At 44.2% G+C, this 18,862-nt stretch overlaps 6 protein-coding genes across 6 annotated transcripts; 3 read left to right on the forward strand and 3 right to left on the reverse strand.

Annotated features, from left to right (window-relative positions):
* Positions 1-11: 11 nt before the first annotated feature.
* V1513DRAFT_466718 (S-adenosyl-L-methionine-dependent methyltransferase) lies at positions 12-922 on the reverse strand. The gene has a single exon (XM_066900081.1). The coding sequence runs from the start codon at positions 807-809 to the stop codon at positions 141-143; it is 669 nt and encodes a 222-aa protein (XP_066751159.1). The 5' UTR covers positions 810-922; the 3' UTR covers positions 12-140.
* Positions 923-1,301: 379 nt separating this feature from the next.
* On the forward strand, positions 1,302-5,122 carry V1513DRAFT_466719 (muts domain V-domain-containing protein; the record flags this gene model as incomplete). Its single annotated transcript, XM_066900082.1, has 9 exons — positions 1,302-1,406; positions 1,450-1,698; positions 1,755-2,802; positions 2,863-3,379; positions 3,429-3,678; positions 3,729-3,818; positions 3,869-3,990; positions 4,040-4,165; positions 4,228-5,122. 9 exons carry the CDS (start codon positions 1,302-1,304, stop codon positions 4,898-4,900), a joined length of 3,180 nt encoding a protein of 1,059 aa, XP_066751160.1. The 3' UTR covers positions 4,901-5,122.
* V1513DRAFT_466720 (ER protein Pkr1-domain-containing protein) lies at positions 4,914-5,702 on the reverse strand. Its single transcript, XM_066900083.1, has one exon. It carries the CDS (start codon positions 5,458-5,460, stop codon positions 5,128-5,130), a length of 333 nt encoding a protein of 110 aa, XP_066751161.1. The 5' UTR covers positions 5,461-5,702; the 3' UTR covers positions 4,914-5,127.
* Positions 5,703-9,554, reverse strand: V1513DRAFT_487090 (uncharacterized protein). The gene is made up of 12 exons (XM_066900517.1): positions 9,252-9,554; positions 9,046-9,201; positions 8,894-8,989; positions 8,601-8,839; positions 8,399-8,549; positions 8,085-8,333; positions 7,886-8,034; positions 7,572-7,836; positions 7,330-7,518; positions 6,686-7,279; positions 6,115-6,633; positions 5,703-6,058 (listed from the first exon to the last, which is right to left on the reverse strand). The coding sequence occupies exons 1-12, from the start codon at positions 9,363-9,365 to the stop codon at positions 5,948-5,950; spliced, it is 2,832 nt and encodes a 943-aa protein (XP_066751162.1). The 5' UTR covers positions 9,366-9,554; the 3' UTR covers positions 5,703-5,947.
* A 162-nt stretch (positions 9,555-9,716) lies between these two features.
* On the forward strand, positions 9,717-12,062 carry V1513DRAFT_420322 (uncharacterized protein). Its single transcript, XM_066895933.1, has 3 exons — positions 9,717-10,395; positions 10,450-10,610; positions 10,673-12,062. Exons 1-3 carry the CDS (start codon positions 9,963-9,965, stop codon positions 11,690-11,692), a joined length of 1,614 nt encoding a protein of 537 aa, XP_066751163.1. The 5' UTR covers positions 9,717-9,962; the 3' UTR covers positions 11,693-12,062.
* A 213-nt stretch (positions 12,063-12,275) lies between these two features.
* On the forward strand, positions 12,276-13,633 carry V1513DRAFT_452579 (peptidase S24/S26A/S26B/S26C). Its single transcript, XM_066899138.1, has 5 exons — positions 12,276-12,569; positions 12,632-12,742; positions 12,802-12,970; positions 13,027-13,321; positions 13,394-13,633. Exons 1-4 carry the CDS (start codon positions 12,403-12,405, stop codon positions 13,183-13,185), a joined length of 606 nt encoding a protein of 201 aa, XP_066751164.1. The 5' UTR covers positions 12,276-12,402; the 3' UTR covers positions 13,186-13,321; positions 13,394-13,633.
* The last annotated feature ends 5,229 nt before the right edge of the window (positions 13,634-18,862 follow it).

Consider the following 18,862-nt stretch of genomic DNA (forward strand, 5'->3'; position numbering starts at 1 on the left):
ATTAAGTTGGTGCTGTATGTGTTAGTGCTGTGTTGATATTAATAGACCAGGATAAAGTCCTTAAATGCCAAATTGGTGCATTATTGCCCAACATACAATCAACCAGTTTCACCACGCCTGACATGCAATAGAAACGAAAATTATTTAGCCTTTCTAAACTTCCAGATGCTAAGGACTTCCCATCCAGCCTTCCTCTCGTTCACCATATCAACTATCCACCCTCTGTTTCTCATTGAATTGGCGACTTCGACTGGCTTATTTCTCTTGCAGAACAGAATATAAGCAACTCCTCGCGCCAGGTTCAGGAATTCTGCTAGACGATCCAGCAGAGCTGACGTGACTTGCATCCCATCTGAGCCACCCAGTAAAGCAAAATCTAACCAATCATCGGTTTTGACAGCATTTTCAATAGACGGAACTGTCTCATCTGGTACATACGGGGGATTGAAAAGCAATACGTCTACCAATCCAGGTCGCAGACCATCCCATAGATTCGTTCTTAACACATCGAAGTACCTCGTATTTCCATTTTCTTTTGATGTTTCTTTTGATATAGAGCATGCGTAAGGATTTATGTCCGTTCCGATAAAGAGCGCATCTGGCAGAATGTTCTTATGGAAGAAGGTCGTGACGATACCGCTTCCCAGACCAATCTCGACTACTAAAGGCGTCGGTGCATTTACCGTGGCAAATCGCTCTTGGATAAATGGAAGCTCTTCTTGTAAAATATCTAAAAACAGGAAAGAATCCTCAGCCGGTTCGTAAACTCGTGCGACATCGAGATTGGTTGTCGACGGTGTGGGGAACATCTAGAGACAGTTGACCGATTGGTGTCATTCGTAAGTATGTAATTGTCAAAGCTTGTATTAATTATATTTCATATGATAAAATTGCCATATGCATCCACGACACGACGACAATATTGATTGAAGTGTGCTGTTTTCCTCCCATTTTACCCGGCCACATATTTTTGAGATTGCTACCCGGCCATTATTTAGGTCGATTAGCCAGGAACCTTGGATGCCTTTGGCAGTAACTCTAGTGCTCGTCATGTAGACAGTATATTGACGCGCAGATTGTGGATCACATTTTCACTGCCAATTCAGTAATTCTCCGGAATTTGAAATTTCGGGAATCTGAGACTCTCTTATCGGAATTGCATGTACGCCAGAAGTTACGCTATCCACACTTTGAGGTGGGCAAAGGATTGCTATGTTGCGACGCGCGAAATTTCAACAATCTCTCATATGTGTCCGAAGTATATCTGCCGCGAATTATAAGCCCTGCTGGTCAGGCTATGGATGCGATACATTGAGAAGCCGATCTACTCAGAGCCTACATCGTCAATGTCTTTTGATTTCGAACAATTCACTATCACGTCCAAATCGCAGACTGCCTTTGTCTCCGTGTGCCTCCAGCTGTAGTAAAAGCTACTATGCGACTGCAAAGTCAACGGCTACCTCCACCTCCTCAAAGTCGACAAAACGAAGGATATCAAAGACATCATCTTACAGTGATCTAATTGAGCAAGGGCTTGTTGTTTTCGACGATTCCCGAGCGGATGTCGACGCGTTAGCCGAACAAGCTGAAAGCAGTAAGGTTGACAAGATCTATCCCACCGTCCTACATGATGCCAAAGCTAATATGGAACGTCTGCCAAACTGCGTACTACTTACAAGAGTAGGATCATTTTACGAGGTACATTGGTTGCTACTACTACTTGTTGAGTCTAAAATTCTAATCTCGACGCTTAGCTGTACTTTCACCAGGCTGATGAGTATGCGCCACTTTTAAATTTGCGACTGGCAAAAAAGAAGACCGCTCATGGACCAGTGTCTATGGCAGGTTTTCCATTTATGCATCTTGATAGATATCTTAAGATTCTTGTTCAAGATTTAAATAAGTATGTTGCCATCAGTGAGGAGTTTCCCAATGTCAACGCCAAATCCGGAAATACACATCAGGCGGTTAGTGACTCCGCAATTAGTGACTCCGCAATATTAGAGCTTCAGGACCTCGACGATTGTGAATCTGGCAAGACAAAATGTAATATGTACATTAGGAAGGTTTGCCGCATTATTACACCTGGTACTCTCATTGACGAAAAATTTCTGGATCCCGCTCAGAATAACTATATCCTTGCAGTATCCTTACGTCAAAAGCCGCTGCCAGAATTGCAGTCAGGTGAAATGGAAGATCCAGATGTCGAAAAATTTCACATTGGTCTCGCATGGTTGGACTTTTCTACAGGAGACTTTCTGACCCAATTGAGTTCGTGCGCGACTATCTCTAGTGATTTAGCACGAATATCCCCCAATGAGATTCTACTTAACAAGCGTCTGAAACCTGGAATTGCGCAGAAGCTGTTTAGTCAGATCCAGGAACAACAATATTTCATAACGTATGAGGCTTTTCCGGACGTTGGAAGGTCCTCCGAACTATCGTTTGATCTCAGCGATGACGAGCTCCGAGCAGAACGTCGTAACTTCTTGTCAGCATGGGGTGAACATTTTGACGGTGACGGTTCGGAGTCCGTAGACCTGAGTAAGCTCGAATACGACGAGCTCAGTGCATGCAATGCGCTCTTGCACTACGTTAAAAAAATACTACCAGGAACTAAAATCAAATTGCAAGCCCCAGTACGTCGAATACCTCTCGACAACATGCTTATCGACGCAAATTCGCTACGTGCGTTGGAAATTAAGAAGACATTACGAGATCAATTGACAAGTGGAAGCTTATTGAACACAATCAAGAGGACTGTGACTAAGTCTGGGACAAGGCTACTATCCGACTGGCTCTGTATGATTACAAGTGTGCGTCCTGTGATCGTTGTGTTGGTACTAATCTGTAATATTTTAGCATCTCCTTCAACGTCGATTGTGACTATTACTCAACGCCAAAGCTTAGTTCAAACGTTCCTCAATGATAAGCACCTGCATGAAATGGTCATTCTTTATCTCAAACGCACCCACGATTCGAATCGGGTTGTCCAGAAGCTCACACTCGGACGTGGTGATGCTGAAGATATGCTTGGTCTGCTTCAATCAATTCAGAACACTGCGAAATTGCGAAGTTTGCTTGAAGACTATCTGCAAACAAAAGCTGCCGAGAATCCCAGCGCGTCAGAGAGCATTCCCCTACTGCTAGAGAAACTGATTGATTTGAGTGCTTTGGAGGAACTAATATCGAGCGCCTTTGATCATGACATGGTCATACGTCATCTATCTGCCGAGGAAAAGCAAGAGGCCGAAACATTAATGTATCTGGAATCGAAGAATGGACTGGACAACTTGAGTTCCATACAGAAAGCGCCGAAGAAGAAGCCACAGACCAGAAAGGGTGCTCCAATTGAGACTATGGAAGTCATGAAACGCAAGTAAGTTGTTCATTATCTCCTTGAAGTATAGATCTGACATTGCTCTTAGTGCATCGAGGACTCTTTTGAGGCTGCACAAGTCTCTGGACGAATGCATCACACTTAGAGATGGACTAGAGTACGACTTACGGAGACTTCTGGGTCCCACGCTTGACCTACGGTGGTCGCCTTCGTTGGGATATTATATTCATGCTTCTGGAAAGGATATTGCTAGATTTGAAGAAACCAAGACGGAGCATGGTAATACGACTGCGCGATGTATCATATCTAGGAAAAATACGCGCTCGTATCATTTGGACGTATGCAGAATTTGCTTAGTCACTGCTCTGCAGATGTTGACGAAATATAGAAATGGACCGTCATAGGTAATCGTATAGACTCGTACAAGGTACTAATTCGAGTTGAAGAGCGAAAGATATTTCAAAATATTCGGCAGAGTGTATGTAACTAGATCTATGTTAGAGTATTTGCCTCCTGATTGCTTCCTAGGTTTTGGAGCATATGTCGCCTATAAGACGCAATGCTCGAGCGCTCGATGAGCTCGATGTTGCGAGCTCGTTCGCAACTCTTTCTCGCGAGCGCAAGCTAGTACGACCAATTCTTCATAACGGGTATGGCAGAAATGGTTCGCGTTTCGTTTTCGTATCTAACATGACATAGAATTTCCCATAATGTAATCGGCGGACGCCATCCGACAGTGGAATGTGGGCTCCAAGAAAAAGGTGTCTCGTTTGTACCGAACGATTGCTTCTTGGGAAGGGCTGAGAGATTATGGCTGATTACTGGGTACGTAAATATCGCATGGCGTTGAATGCGTAGATGCGTAACGTGTAACTGACGCAGGCTAGACCGAACATGGGAGGTAAAAGCACTTTTCTAAGGCAAAACGCGTTAGTAAATATTTTGGCTCAAGCGGGGTCTTTTGTCCCTGCGAACTACGCCGAGTTAGGAGTTGTGGATCAAATTTTTAGCCGTGTCGGTTCCGCTGATAATTTGTATCGCGATGAGTCCACGTTCATGGTTGAAATGCTGGAGACTGCTAATATATTGAAACGGGCTACGTCAAGATCGTTCGTGATAATGGACGAAATTGGAAGAGGTACAACTCCAGTTGAAGGGCTCGCAGTTGCCTATGGCTGTCTCCACCATTTATATTATGTTAATAAGTCACGTACATTGTTTGCTACACATTTCCACGACTTGGCTGAAATGATTGAGGACTTGCCTCACGCAGCATGTTACTGTACAGATCTCATGGAAGATGACAACGGGGTCTTTTATTTCATGCACAAGCTGCGACGTGGAGTCAATCATAGATCACACGCATTGCATATTGCCAAATTGGCCGGCGTCCCTTCAGCAGCCATTGATGTGGCAGAGAAAACCCTTCGCAAGCTACAAAAGTCTCCTTTAGGAGGGGATGAGGTAAGTCGGACCGTGGGTGATGGGAAAAGCCCAACTGGAGCCGAGGTCCTTGAGAAAACATCTAAATATGATGCTGCATTTGCATTTGGAAAATAAAGGTCACGAGAGAGCCCAAGGTATTTTGTGTAAGCAGTTGACCTGGTTGCTGCAGCTGGTATCTATTCAGTCGTCGACTATAGTCGCCGCGATCTGCGGCCTTTCTCTGAATTCAGTAATCCGAATATTAAATATGCTCTCCATATGATACATCATGTTCACATCCAAAATCTATGGTTTCTCTATATGTCAAACCTTCTCCTATCCGCAAATAATGATTCCATAATTTAATCATCTTTCTTGTGGTCCTCGGTCTTGGGTTCTTCGGGTCTCTCCTCTGTGTCAATGACGTTATCTTCTACCTCATCTGTGACCGGAGCATTTTGCTTCGCCATTTCTTCCTTCATCTTGTCCAGTTCTCCTATGAACCATGTAAGAGTAGCCCAAAGGCAGCCCGCAATGGCTGTTAAGAAGTAAAAGTGCTTGTTGTAAGTAGTGAGGCAGAGGACAACGAGTGTAATCAGGAGTGCAGCAAACGAATAATGAGTAGCTCTCACCAAAGTTGGCGTCGTCCCTGGAGTAAATATTGAGTCCCAAAGGTCGTTGAAGAATTGAGACATCGCGATTTGTGAAGTTTGGAGATGGGAATACCAAATTCCGAAAGAGAGATTGAGAGCGTCTTGTAATTGGTAGGAGTTCCACGTATTTTGCAACTCAGTAACTAGAATTATATAATAGGTAATTGATTTCTATTATTATGAGTCACTGTAACTGTCTCAAGTGTACTCCGCCGGCAGGAATATTGGCAAGTTGTACTAGTACCTGAAGAGAAAATGTGAGATTTCCCTTAGCTATTAAATTTGGGATCGTAAATTGCTGGGCCTTTAAACAACCTGGGTCAGGCATTATTGTGGAGTGCGGCTGAAAAGAGACGGGAATCAGAACTTTTCTAACCCTAGCCCATGCACATTGACTTCTAAGTCTGGCAGTAGATTCTACATACACTTGGCTCCATCTTGATAGAGACAACCAAAAAGTAACGACAAAAACTCATAGCACTGTCCTATAAACTTTTAAAACTAATGATAGTCATGACAATTATTTCTCTCATCTATTGCCAACAGCTATAGAAATATCAATCCTGTCGTTTAGCTTCAAGGTGTAATGCATATCGTCACGAGTCGGTTCGCTATCGGCTTCTAGCATACCGGGTGTCCGCTGTTGAATAGTCAGCACTACTGAAGGAACAACATTGTATAATACTCAATGCATACCGAATAAAATTCTAGAACAGTCAAGTTTGCAGATCGAGCAATCTCGGTCCGGTATCGTGACAGCACCTCAGCATACCGTCCGGAATTGTCGAGATCTCGGACAGACACGTATCCATAGGCTTGAGACTCTATGGCAGCTAAGTCCTCCTGGTAAGTGAAATCCGGATGAACGTCTGTATTCCCTAGTTGCTCTGACGATGTCACCCGAAACTTAGAATCGTCAACGCTTCCATCATGCGAACCATTGGTCCTGTTCAAGTGTCGTAGCCATTGAAATCCTTTCATGATCAAGTACGCATCAGTAACGCCTGATTGGAGTTCTTCGGAAAGATATCCTACATCGGAAGTGACAGGCATTCCCATTAGCGGATCTTCGTAACGAATATCAGCATCGGGTGTCACAAACAAGGGATAAGTCGAGTCTGATAGCATCCGAGCAGCCGCTATATGGGTCCGCGGATAGAAATCTAGGACGATATCATTCACCTTCGATCCTGAATGTAGTTGGCGGTGGATATACTGTAAAAAGTTAGTAAGGGTTATCAGCATGTAATCTAATCTGACTCCGTACCTCTGTAATAAATGGCCAAAATGGATGTAGTAAATGATTGACTAGATCTAATAACTTCGAGAACACACTGGTCATAACAAGTCCTCTGTCACTAGTCCAAAACTGGAATTTATTGGCGGAAGTATCAAAATCCACCGCCCTTCTTGTTACCAACTGTTCAATCTCGATCTTCAAAAACTGGTAGTATTCACGGTAAAACCGATTCTCCAAAAAGTGTAGAATATGGTTTAACGCATTCTTTGGCTCGTATCCACTCATATGGTGTTTTACTTTGTCAATCACTGTCTGTAATTCGAAGAGGATGTACTGTTCGTGAGGAAGTAGACGCAACTTAGAGAAATCAATCGAATACGTAGGAACACCGCTGCGATTTCGTCCGATCCAATAATTAAAATATTGTGACAATCTCCACAGCATCGATACACGAAGAGAACAAGTATAAATGTGACTCTTCCTCAGTGAGGCATGATTGGAATCATCATGCAAAGAGGATTCTATCAAAGCTGTCCGAAGTGCATCTTCTCCGAAACTCAATAGATCTTGTCTCCAGTCACTTCGGAAGTTTATCGAACCGTCATACTTCTTTACTGGTTGCTACAGTTTGGTTAGACTCAAATGACAACTACTTCGCATTGGGCGCTCACGATTTCTGGATGTACTATAATATTTTTGATCAATTCTGTGGACTGGCCTAGCAGTAAGTGTAACGCCATTGCTGGTAAAACCTCGCCATTCAACTCCGATACGCTGCAAGCTACGTACTGAATAGGCTTTGCGCCTTCTTCGAGGTACGAAATAACCTTTACAAATTGCGGCGAGAACACGCAAGGGCTCTGCAGCATGCGTGTTAGTTATCTGACAGCTCGACCAAAATTTGAACAGTTACCCTAGTAAACTCGTGATCACCAAACTTCTGAGCCATATCCTTCTTGTGAGCAGCAACATACCACTTCTCGGAAACAGGCACACCATTTTCTGTGATCTGCCATAATGGAAGTCGCGCCTTAGGTCTGCCCTTATTAGGCACTGACTGATACAGCTTATATCCAATTATCAGTGACTTTGCAGGACAAACCTGCCTCGGATGGATCCATGGGGGGAATAATGCGCTGTTGATTGTCTCGTATGTATGTCTGGGAAGATTCACATGCCTAAGATTGTCAGCCAAATTTTGTTTAAATAATAGGCAATTATACTTGCCAAACTTCGCATTCCCTTTCTTCTAAGAGATCCCCTGTCTCGGGACAAACTAGGACGCTTCCCTCATAAGAAGACACTCGCAAGTTTAGAGTAGGATCCTTTTCTAGATACTTTGCTGTCTTCTCCGCAACTTCGAATTTATGAAATCCCTAAAAAAGTGATGAGAAATGTAATCAGAGTAGGAGACTCTATCGTTTACCTTAAGGTCCTGAAATAGAGGATCATTGAAGAGTGGATTATTGAAGTCAAAGGTAAAGTATCCATATGAATTATAAGTGGAATCTAGATGGATACCTAAATGACGATTCCTATAGCAAAGCTCAAAATCGCCTTTTGACGCTCCTGGATAGAGAAGTTTCGTGAATGGGTTTGAGTCACTGTATTGAAAAATTACTGGAAGTTCCATGCCTCTGTGTAGCGGATGTGCCACCCTTAATCCCATATATGGCTAAACAAATCCATGTTAACGCAACTGGAGACCAAATCGAAGGGTCTGAATCATATCTTAATTACCCTAAGCTCGGCGAACTTTTTGGCCGTCACTACCATTTGCAATGCTCTAGCACTCCAAAGCAGATCAAGTCGATCAAATGTCACAGTGATCTTGTCAGGAAAATTTGTTAAAGGCTTCAAATCTATAGTGTACTCCTTCCCGATATCCGCCCTGTAGTCTCGTTAGCATAAGTCTATGAGGACAAACTCTATATCACTCCACCTGTATTTCATATTCACAACAAGTTGAAATGGTTCTTTAAACCACACTCTTCGTGCATCATGTTCTGCGAACCACCTTTGTGACTCGCAGCTCCAAAACATCAATTTTTTGGATTTTTGTACCAAGCCTTGGTCAAATAAACGTCGAAAATACTCCGTGCATGTTTGCCGCAACTTGCGTGACGCTGAAGGATCGTTTAGATGATTACAGTTTGGATCGAATAGAGTACCGACCGGTAGCTACCACGGTTAGCACGCACTGTTAAGCTCAATATTAGGCCCAGCAATTCATACGCTATTGTGAACCATGTAGCTTGTCTGGTCATTGTCTGATACTGTGGCAAACTCAACAGGTCTCCTATTCATTAGATTCCATCTATGGAAAACATCCTAAGTCTCTTGTTAAAAGACCAACTCTTGTAATCCAGCTGATACAAAAACCTCACCTCAATTACACCATTCCACACGTAATTAAAATGTGCGTATCGTCTTAGTCTTATTCTAAAATAGTTTCGAGACAGAATTGATATTGGCGTTTCTCGTCCATTGGAAAATTTCACCGGTATTTTCAGATCTTTCTTGCGAGCCTTTCGAACAATTGACTAATTATACTTTAATACCGGCGTCATCAATTTGTTTGCTCGTTACTTACCGGCTGGAATACTAGCTGTTCATATCTTGCAGTTAATTCCAAGGTCCGTTTGTCGCGTCGTAATATGCCACTTCGGAATAGAGGTATAGGTGCGACATTTGATGTCAGCCACATTTTTGGTGACGTTCAAATAAAATAATTTTTTAATTGCATTTTTCTAAATCCGACTAAATTTTGCTATGCCAGAATCAGCTCGTATATGCGATGCACAGCCATAGAATGCACTTATCGGGCTATATTATTTCGCATTCGAATTTTAAACCTTACGTCATAGTAACCCTAGACCAACTACAACACTATGATGGTTTATACCCGCAGAATGAGTATAACCGGGTACGGAGTACCCAAGGCGCGGAGGCGTTTAGGTTTGATTTGCACACATCTACAGCTCGAAACATTGGCATTCTTGGTCATATTTTAAGTTACCAAAACGTTATTTTCTATTTACGTTGTGTGCATCAAAGACTGACGGATTCGCAGATGACAACCCCACCGCGCAGCCCCAGGTGCCCGGAATCAGTTGACCGTTCGTCCACCACCGACTAATTAGCATCGTTTACGATTCCGCGCAATTACCTCGCGAATCCAACCTACTTAGTTGATCTAGACAAATTTTGGGACTGGTTATTGAATCTTGGGTTTTGAGGACCGCAAATTACGCGTTGTTTTTCGATCGATCGTATCTTGTCGCCGCTGTGATTATCGAACGACATGTCGAATCAGTGGCCCAGCCCGCCGTCGCGTGACCCATTATCCATTGTCATGGACATGGTCTACGATTTTAATGTTTATTCAACTGATCTGATTAACAAGACTGTGCAAGATATCGTTGATAATTCGCAGATCGTCGCAGATTGGATAATCTTGCAAAGGGATCAAATCCTGAATGGTGTCGACTCGCTTCCATCCATTCATATCTCAAAAGTCACTGTGCAGCAGCCCACTGCCCCTCCAACGCCTCCCGCATCTACTTTAAGGAAGGTTGCGACTTGGATTGGCAAAAATAAGATTCTCTTTGGTGTTGTCGTCCTCGGAGTGGCGGGCTCGGCTTACGCAGGATATACCTATACTCAGCGCAATCAAACTAAAAGGAAGAGTCGTCACGCGAGAAAAGCTGCCAATGGAGCTAGGATTGAGGCAGTCGGTACAGTTTCCACTTTTGCTATAGTTCCGGAGATTAGAGGCTAACGTGACATAGTTCTGGCAAGTTCACCACGAGAACCTATAGCAAAAATCATCGCTGCAGATCTTGAGCGACGTGGGTTCATTGTGTTCATGACCGTGCAGCCTGGAGAAGAGCATCTTGTTTTAAAGGAGGATAGTCCCGATATTCGTCCCTTGATCATGCCTAGTCCTGACGTATGTTACCCGTTTGCTCTTGCTTTATTTTGCGGACAATATTTAACTTGGGGTTGGTGTAGTCTGTCGATCGAAATGCTGTGGTGGATAAGTTTGCAGATCTCATAGACAGACAGCAACACCTTGCCGGTGTGATTATTCTTCCGGATCTTTACTACCCCACTGGACCGGTGGAGTCGATTAGTGCGTATGATTGGTCCGACATACTGTATACGAAGGTTGTTGGATCGGTGGCGTTATTGTCTCAGGGATTTATTCCACTTGTGCGTAGACACAATGCTCGGATTCTGCTTCTTACGCCTTCGATTCTTCCTTCACTTTGCCCTCCATTTCATGCTCCTGAATGCGTCATTGCGTCCGCATTGACCTCCTTCGCGTTGTGCATGCAACGCGAGTTGGCTCCTCAGGGTGTTCCCTTTATTCACATGCGTCTTGGATCCTTTAACATGTCAGTTCCTGTTCCGTCAACTTACTCATCCGGACCGTCTTCGCCGTTTATGGCGCCGTCCGACGCGGCTGCCCGTGGAACGTCTTCTCCGACTTCTTCTCATGTTCGATCTTACTCTCCTGCGACATCGCCTTATAGATCCGTTAATACCTCTATTCGCGCCGATGTCTTGTCTTGGCCTGAGAATATTCGCACTATATACGGAAGGGCTTACACGTCGGCTGTCCGTGCTATTAGTGGTACCGCTTCGTCGATTGTCTCGACCGCCAGCACCTCTCACCGGTCGTCTGGCAGCTCGCTCAAAGAACTCAATATTGCGATTTTTGACTGCCTGACGTCTGACGACAAGAAATCGCTTTGTCGCACCCAATTTGTGGGTAAGGGTAGCTTCTTGTACTACATCCTGGGTGGAGTTCTTCCCGAGACGGCGGTGGAGTGGGTATTAGGCGTTACCAATTCCGATCCTGGACTCAGTGGTTCTAGCTATATGCGAACTATTCATATGGATAATTCTGAGAGTCCTCCCGTGGAGACTCCAGACTCCCCACTTTCTAGTGCGATTAGCGGATCGCCATATAACTCTGAGTCAGAATCTACTCACCAGGACTTGACATCGTCGTGGGAACGCGTTTGACCAGCGTTTGGTTTTATCCCAACAGGTTTCAGAAGTTATTATGTTTCTTTTATTCTCTTATTTTATAGATACGGACTGGGTGCTCTGAAGCACGAACTATTATTATCCTGAAGGCTGTGTGGAGCGGCGTTGCACGGGTATGGCGCGCGGTGTTCGGTCGGGATGTTACTATTGCGGACAACGATGGACGGTGAAACGGGCGTTCTCTTATAAGCGACGGTTGTTATATTTTGTTTATTAATGTTACAGGTGTGCGTGTTAAACATGTTTTGATATTGAAATCGTATGTACTTAACGGCTTATAATTGCAAAACGGGAGGCGAATGCAGCTCTAATGGCATTCGGCGACACACTCATTTCTCAATATATCTTGTTTTACATAATTAATAGTACATAGCATCTATTAGTATCCAGTGCTTAATGCTATGATGTCCAGCTATTGAAAAAGATAACAAGGTTAGGATGCAGCAAAGTCTTTATCAGGTACGACGTTTTCCCCTATGATCTGATATTTCTTGAGGTCCCCTAACCCATCGCGAAATTAAGTTGACGATGAAATATGATACCTAGCTGTATCACCCAACTATAAAACAATTGCCATACAGTATAAATAATTTGTCATCCGATTTCTGTCATAACCTTTACCCTATCTTTAGAGGCATCGTCGATTTGCAATTGATGCGCTGAAAAGCTTTTGTAATCGATACGGTATGTACTCCATATCTTCGAGATTTGCAAGTCGGCGGCTACGGAGTACTCGGGCAACATTCAGGTACACTGCTAAGACTGTACTCATCGGCTTGTCATGGGTACCGGTTATTGCGTATATCGCAAACCATGTTGTGTGGATAGGGGTGATAGATGGGTCTTCAATGACGTGAGTGGATTTCTTCGACAATGCATGCGGGTATAGCGAGATAGATGCTAACTTCTCTCGAGACCGACGCTGAATCCAGAGACGAATGGACTAGCTAAGGACGTCACGTTACTATGGAAATTGAATGCAAAGAACTACAGCTCATATAAACGAGGAGAAGTGATCGTACTAAGGTGGGTGGGTGATTTTGTACTCAGGTCTGATCAGGGCTAACAATTGGTCGTGCGACCAGGAACCCGCGCGATCCAGAAGGCACAGTCGTTAAGCGAATCATTGCATTCGAGGGCGAGGAAGTGCGGACGCGATTTCCATATCCAGAATCTACGGTCATTGTCCCACCGCGGCATTTCTGGGTGGAAGGAGATAATATACACTCGATCGACAGTAATACATACGGACCGGTGATTAATTCTGAGCAATATGAGCAAGCATAGAGATATATGCTAACTGACAATAGATACCAATTGGCTTAGTAACAGCGAGAGTACAGACAATAGTGTTCCCTCTCGATAGATGGGGATCAGTACCTACCGCAGGTGGCCGTGACCCGCGGTCTGCGGTCGTCGGCCTTGGTTATCCGCGTTATCCCAAATCAACACAACAGAGCGAGCCGTAATGCCTGGTAGGCTAGCAACAGGCGGTTGTGCTAGTCGGCGTCATGATTAAATAGCTCTGTTTGTAAATAGAGTAGCTCTATTTGTACCATATTAAATCGGATGGTTTTAGCTTAACTTAACCAATGCAAAATTGAGGTATGTGCCGCTAAGAGGTTGCGCCAAACTTGAAGCTCTGTTGATTCTGAGTGCACAACCAATAATAACAAGTGTTTGGACCTGATAGATGCAAATGCAGTACACAGAGAAAACAGTCACAGACCGATGATTAGAAAACGAGTAATCTGCAGCCAACTTGACACCATCAATTATAGGACACAAAACATCAAGGATTCCATAGAAGCAGCATAATGCTGATAATACGGCATTTGCGTTTCATAAAACAATTGTTTTGATACTATAAGACATGACCTTCACTTCAATATATTTGCCCAATGCACATCGTCATGATTTATCCATTTTACCCAACGTTGTCCGATTTCTCTTCGCTTTGAGCTTTTTTTAATGAGAGACAAATATCGTAGCATGTCGCTCAAGGAGCAATCTTGAATTCCTGATGGTTACCAGCAAAATCCACGTGCGGATAAACTCTCCGAGCAGAACCAAAATTTCGGTTCATCGCCCACCCTGCCAAATTGATTATCAGCGCTTATGTAGAGATTCGAGAAGTGCATAATGTCTCAGGTAATTCCAGCTAGTCCGGCGTGCTGATGGCGCTGCTGGCGATATTTCTTGGAAATCGAACTGCGAAATAGTCAGCAAATTACAGCTCAGGTAAAGAATAAGAAGTCGTCAGATCAATCCAAGAGAGATCACGTGTGTATGCAAATTATACCGAGCCGCCAAGATGATGAATCATCGTTGGATAGTGCCGAATTGAGACGACAGCAGAACGCCAAGCCACGGACCTTCGCCATGCCCAGTCTCGGCACTGTCTCTGTTATCCGTCGCAATCATCTTTGATCATGCTAAGGATATATGTATCGTTGATTGTCAGTAGGATAGCAACTTCATATAGACCGAGCAGCATAGTTGTTAGATGTCAGTGCTCTGATACTTCGGGCGCGCTAGGCTGTGATAGCAAGCTTGCGTATCGACTGGAATGCCGCAAATTGGCGAAATACATATATAAGTGTCCGCAGGAACTGGCTATCGGTCGCATGTGATAGGTGTATATCAGATGCTTATTGATGCATTGAGTTAGGATTGTTGTGTTCTTGTTTAACAAATGCAGATGCTTATTGATACACTGAGTTACGATTGTGTGGTCTTGTTTAACAAATGTCAGGTTGCCATGAATAGACAACTTGCGATTCCTGTATTCGCGAAATTGCCATGTCAGCCAGTATTGGAACGAACTACAATTTTTTTTCCGAATCATTGCAATATGCGAACCTGATGAATTAATTTTTTATGCAAGCGCAGCGGCGAGACCTATATTCATCACCGATGTTGAATTTATTGCTTGGCAGAGAATTGGCGAAATTCCAACACGCAAATGGCCAATAAATAATCACCATCGACTGCTCGCCGTTACCAGGACGCCAGCATTACTGCAGCAGAATAAAGATCGACGGCCAATCAACATTTATGTTTATAACCGATAGTTTAAGTGCAGAGTCTGCTGTTGCTCTGAGACGGGATGATAGTATTTCGAGCCATCTATAGATAATTTGACAACCATTGCAGCAATCCGCGCCGCTATTGTCATATTGTATTTACTTCTATTGTATAAATGCATGTTGCTCGCAATGTCCGAGTAATTGCGTTCGGACTTGTCTGGTTAATAAGCGATGCTGACAATCTAGTGCATCTATCTGATTAATATGATCCTTCACAGTTTTACCCCATTTGCCGGTCTTTATATTTAAGCCGGTGAAAATTAATGACCCTAACGGTACAGAAACTAGTAATATTTGCAAAGGTTTTGAGTCCCAATTCGCAAACAAACAAATGACTGACTTGCTATTGTAAGGATCAAGTTGAGCAGTTTAATGCGCTATATGGCTCCCTATAGCATATATTAAGGTAATATTACCGTCATGCCAAGGCGGACAGGAACCAATAAGATTGGCAGTCCACAAAATCGATATGAAGCGTTGACCTACTGGACAATTTCGAGAGACTTAGTTCGATCTTCCATTAATGATGTCGTTTTCAGACGGGGCGATGAATCGCCACAAGGCAAGGCATGATGCACATTGGTATTGGGCGAATGTGAGAAGGATTGTGTGTCGCGTTTACTACCGGCAATTGATTATTGAGCGGTAGAGCAGCATATTATTGATTGATACCAATGACGTAAGTACAGAAATATTTCGCGCATATTATTCACCCTGTTGTGTGGTGGACAGATTGTATGGTTGTTGGAAGGTCGTAGATTGTGGTGAGTAGTGCGTACCTGTCTCAAGGTACAGAACGAAGCAACGACCGCAAGAAGCCGATTGAGAAGTTGCAACGAAGACGACTCACAATCACGACGGGCTGCGTAAGCCGGACTGTGATCTGCAGCCAGGAGGGCGCTTGCTACTAAGCATGGTGGGTGCAGTCAAGACATCTGCAGTAATGGTGGGCAAATGGGTGGGCATATTTGCCGTATACAGTGGGCGGATGATTAAGGACCCATGTCTCGAGTTTACTTCACTTGTAACCCTAAGTCAAGTCCAATTCCACAGTCGAGTGCGGGCGAGTCCGAATTAAAGTCGAGTGAAGCTAAGCCCGGGATCATCAAACAACGTTCGGAGATCGCCCCTTGCGCTAGGGAGTCATAATCAATCATCACTGGCGGCCACCCCTGCCTCAACCTTGCTCGGCTTTAATTCGTAGACATGCGTGGACGTCCACCGCGAACTCCATTATCATTGACCATTCGGTTGGCGCTAACAGAGAATTATCCTCTCCGACAGCACTGAGGCGCAAAGAATTGCCAAGGAAAATTGCTATGTGAGCAATTCGCGGATGACTGTGTCCTTTGCCTGCAAACCAATCTAGGGGATTTGTGTCTACGGTATTTGTGTCGAAGCACCCACTGCTGGATAGTATTTATCAAGGTACTCAGATAATTTATTTGCGAGAACCCGCCTGTTAGTCAGCATTGTTGGATCGTCAGAGAGGTCTGAGAATATCAACTTGCTAAAGTTTGGGATATCAGAGAGGCCGGTTTTGCGTTTAAAGTGAAACCGTGGATCGATGACCGTTGAGGATTCCGCCAGCACATTGTGCGAATGTAGCGCTTAATTCTCATTTTTAGGTCGTCTGAGAGCGTCATCGCGCTCCCAGCACCAATGAGCGAGGCGTGCCCTCTATGGCAACTTCCTCGGAGTCCGGATAGTCTGGCAAATGTTGCCGAAAATTCGCTAGAACTTTGTCTAGTAAATCAAACGCCATTGGACCCCTTTTGGATATTTGTCACCTCCTAGGATTCTTGTTGCATTTTCGAATAACTTTAACATATAAACTAACCATTTCATATCTTCCCAGTCGTCTCCATCCAGAACGACTTTTTTTCCAAGCTTTGGGCAGAGCTGAAGACTTGTTCCAGATGTTTCCTCATTCGCAAGAGAGTTGTAAGCATCGTGTAGGTTGAATTCCATCAGAGTCTAGTGTAACATGCCCAATGAAAGAGTCTACAAAGTTATCCTCTTCGTCGTTATCTGTGACCATTGACTCTTCAGAAATACTCCGAGAAACCTCCGGAGAGTCCTTCGCAAGGACGACTAAATCTCGAGCTGACGTCACTGTTTCAAGCATTCTTGAAATACTTTCTTCAATGGAAGTTGCATCGTATGCATAGGACACCTCAATGGCTGGAAGGCCGAGATTTTATAATCGCTTTTGAGAATCACCTTTACCGCCTTCAGCACTTGTACAGTAGCCTCTTCATTGGCGCAGCCTGTCAACCGAAACTCTGAATTGTATCCATAATAAGCTCCTGATGGCGCCGGACAGTGTGCGAATACGGAAAAAGAAGTGAAAGAAAGCAGGTGGTCTTGCGCCTTCGAATCGGCCACATAATGGACCGTAAATGTAAGAACTCGGGGGTCGTGCGAGTTCTTACATTATATATTGTTTTCAAGGTAGGATGGTACCCGAATGACGCATAGAACGGGGTCATTTCGGTCGTAGCACTGCGACTATTATTGTAGACGAATTCTGCGATAGGTAAAAGTTCGACCCAATCGTCTTGTTGCCGGTTCGTATAGACGCGCAAGTACTGCTCTAAGATCTGATTGACACGTTCAGTCTGTCCATCGGTCTGAGGATGAAAGGCAGTCGAGCAGCGAGCTTTGATCTGCAAGCCGCTTAGGAAGGAACGCCAGAAAGTAGCAATAAACTGCGACCCTCTGTCCGAGATAATCTCTTGTGGAGCACCATGAAGGGAAAAGATATGTCGGATGAAGATATCCGCCAGACCTGGCGCGTCTAAAGTCTTCTGCGTTGGCAGAAAATGAGCCATCTTCGTGAAACGATCCACGACGACCAGGATTGAATCATGCGGACCATTCGGAGGTAAATCGGTGATTAGGTCCATGGTGATAGATAACCAAGGACGCGTCGGGACGGCAAGTGACTGAAGGGTCCCATAGGGGAGTCGCCGGTAACGCTGGCCTAAGGTGAATTCGCTTTTGAAGTCCACACTTCATACCTCAAGCGTGCAATCGACTCTTCATTCAAGCGCGAGGGGTAGGTGGAAACAATCCTCCTGGTGATGGTCATGCGAGTAGGAAGTACATACTTTGGATCGATCCCATTAACCAAAGACCTGATGGAGGGTACTTCAACGAAGAAAATGCTTGCTGTGTATAATTAACTCTATTTCTTCATAAACAGATGTTCTAAATACACTCCAACGAACCTGGTCGTCAACTATCCGCTTCAGTAGGTGGTCGTTCTGAGCTTTCGGAGACAGGGGAGTAGCAAAGAGCTCCTTTTGACTTGCTGGCACGCCTAGACGAAAGCAAGCCCACAAGATCGAGCTACTGGCTTGGAGCTGTCATGTCCTCTCTCCTTGCCGCTGATATATTTCGCGACACATTTTCGTCTTATACGTTCCGACATTCTCTAGCACCGTCTTCCAGAGGCCGAGGTCCACGTCCGTTCTCATCGAAATGAAATCCAAGTCAGAGTCGGCACCTATACCGGGCGAATTGTATGCGATTAGCGTAGTTATCCTGATTGTTTTGCTGAGGATGGTCGCTGAGTGAATTGTTAAAAAGAGGAAAAGATTGCCAGACGAGGATCATATGGAAGAAAGAATTGCCAGAAGCAAAGGTGTCATTTATTAGAGTGTACTTCGCGCCTTTTACAAAACGATGAACCGTGTCATGAGGTTCGAGAGAATTTGAGAATTGTGCCATATTCTACGACGGAGTCGTTGTAAGCGCCATAAGTGCATCAACAAGCGCCCAAATAACATTGGTTCTTTACTAAACTGGCACTGGCTGGACTTCCAAAGTAAAGTTTCCAGTGACAGATTAGGTGTAGTGAATTAAGGCTCGAGTTGACTTTCCAGAGCAGAGCCAAGTTGGCGCGAGCATAGTCCAAGTCGAGTCAAGTGTACTTGAACCATCAGGCACAGTGATTAATTTCGAACACTGTTACACATTTGTTCTTTTTGTTCAGGTAATTTTGCTGCACAATCTTTTAAATTGGATGGCTCCATATTTCATTAAATATGAA

This window comes from Lipomyces chichibuensis (genome assembly GCF_038497645.1).
Source record: "Lipomyces chichibuensis strain CBS 12929 unplaced genomic scaffold V1513scaffold_48, whole genome shotgun sequence".
Taxonomy (NCBI): domain Eukaryota; kingdom Fungi; phylum Ascomycota; class Lipomycetes; order Lipomycetales; family Lipomycetaceae; genus Lipomyces; species Lipomyces chichibuensis.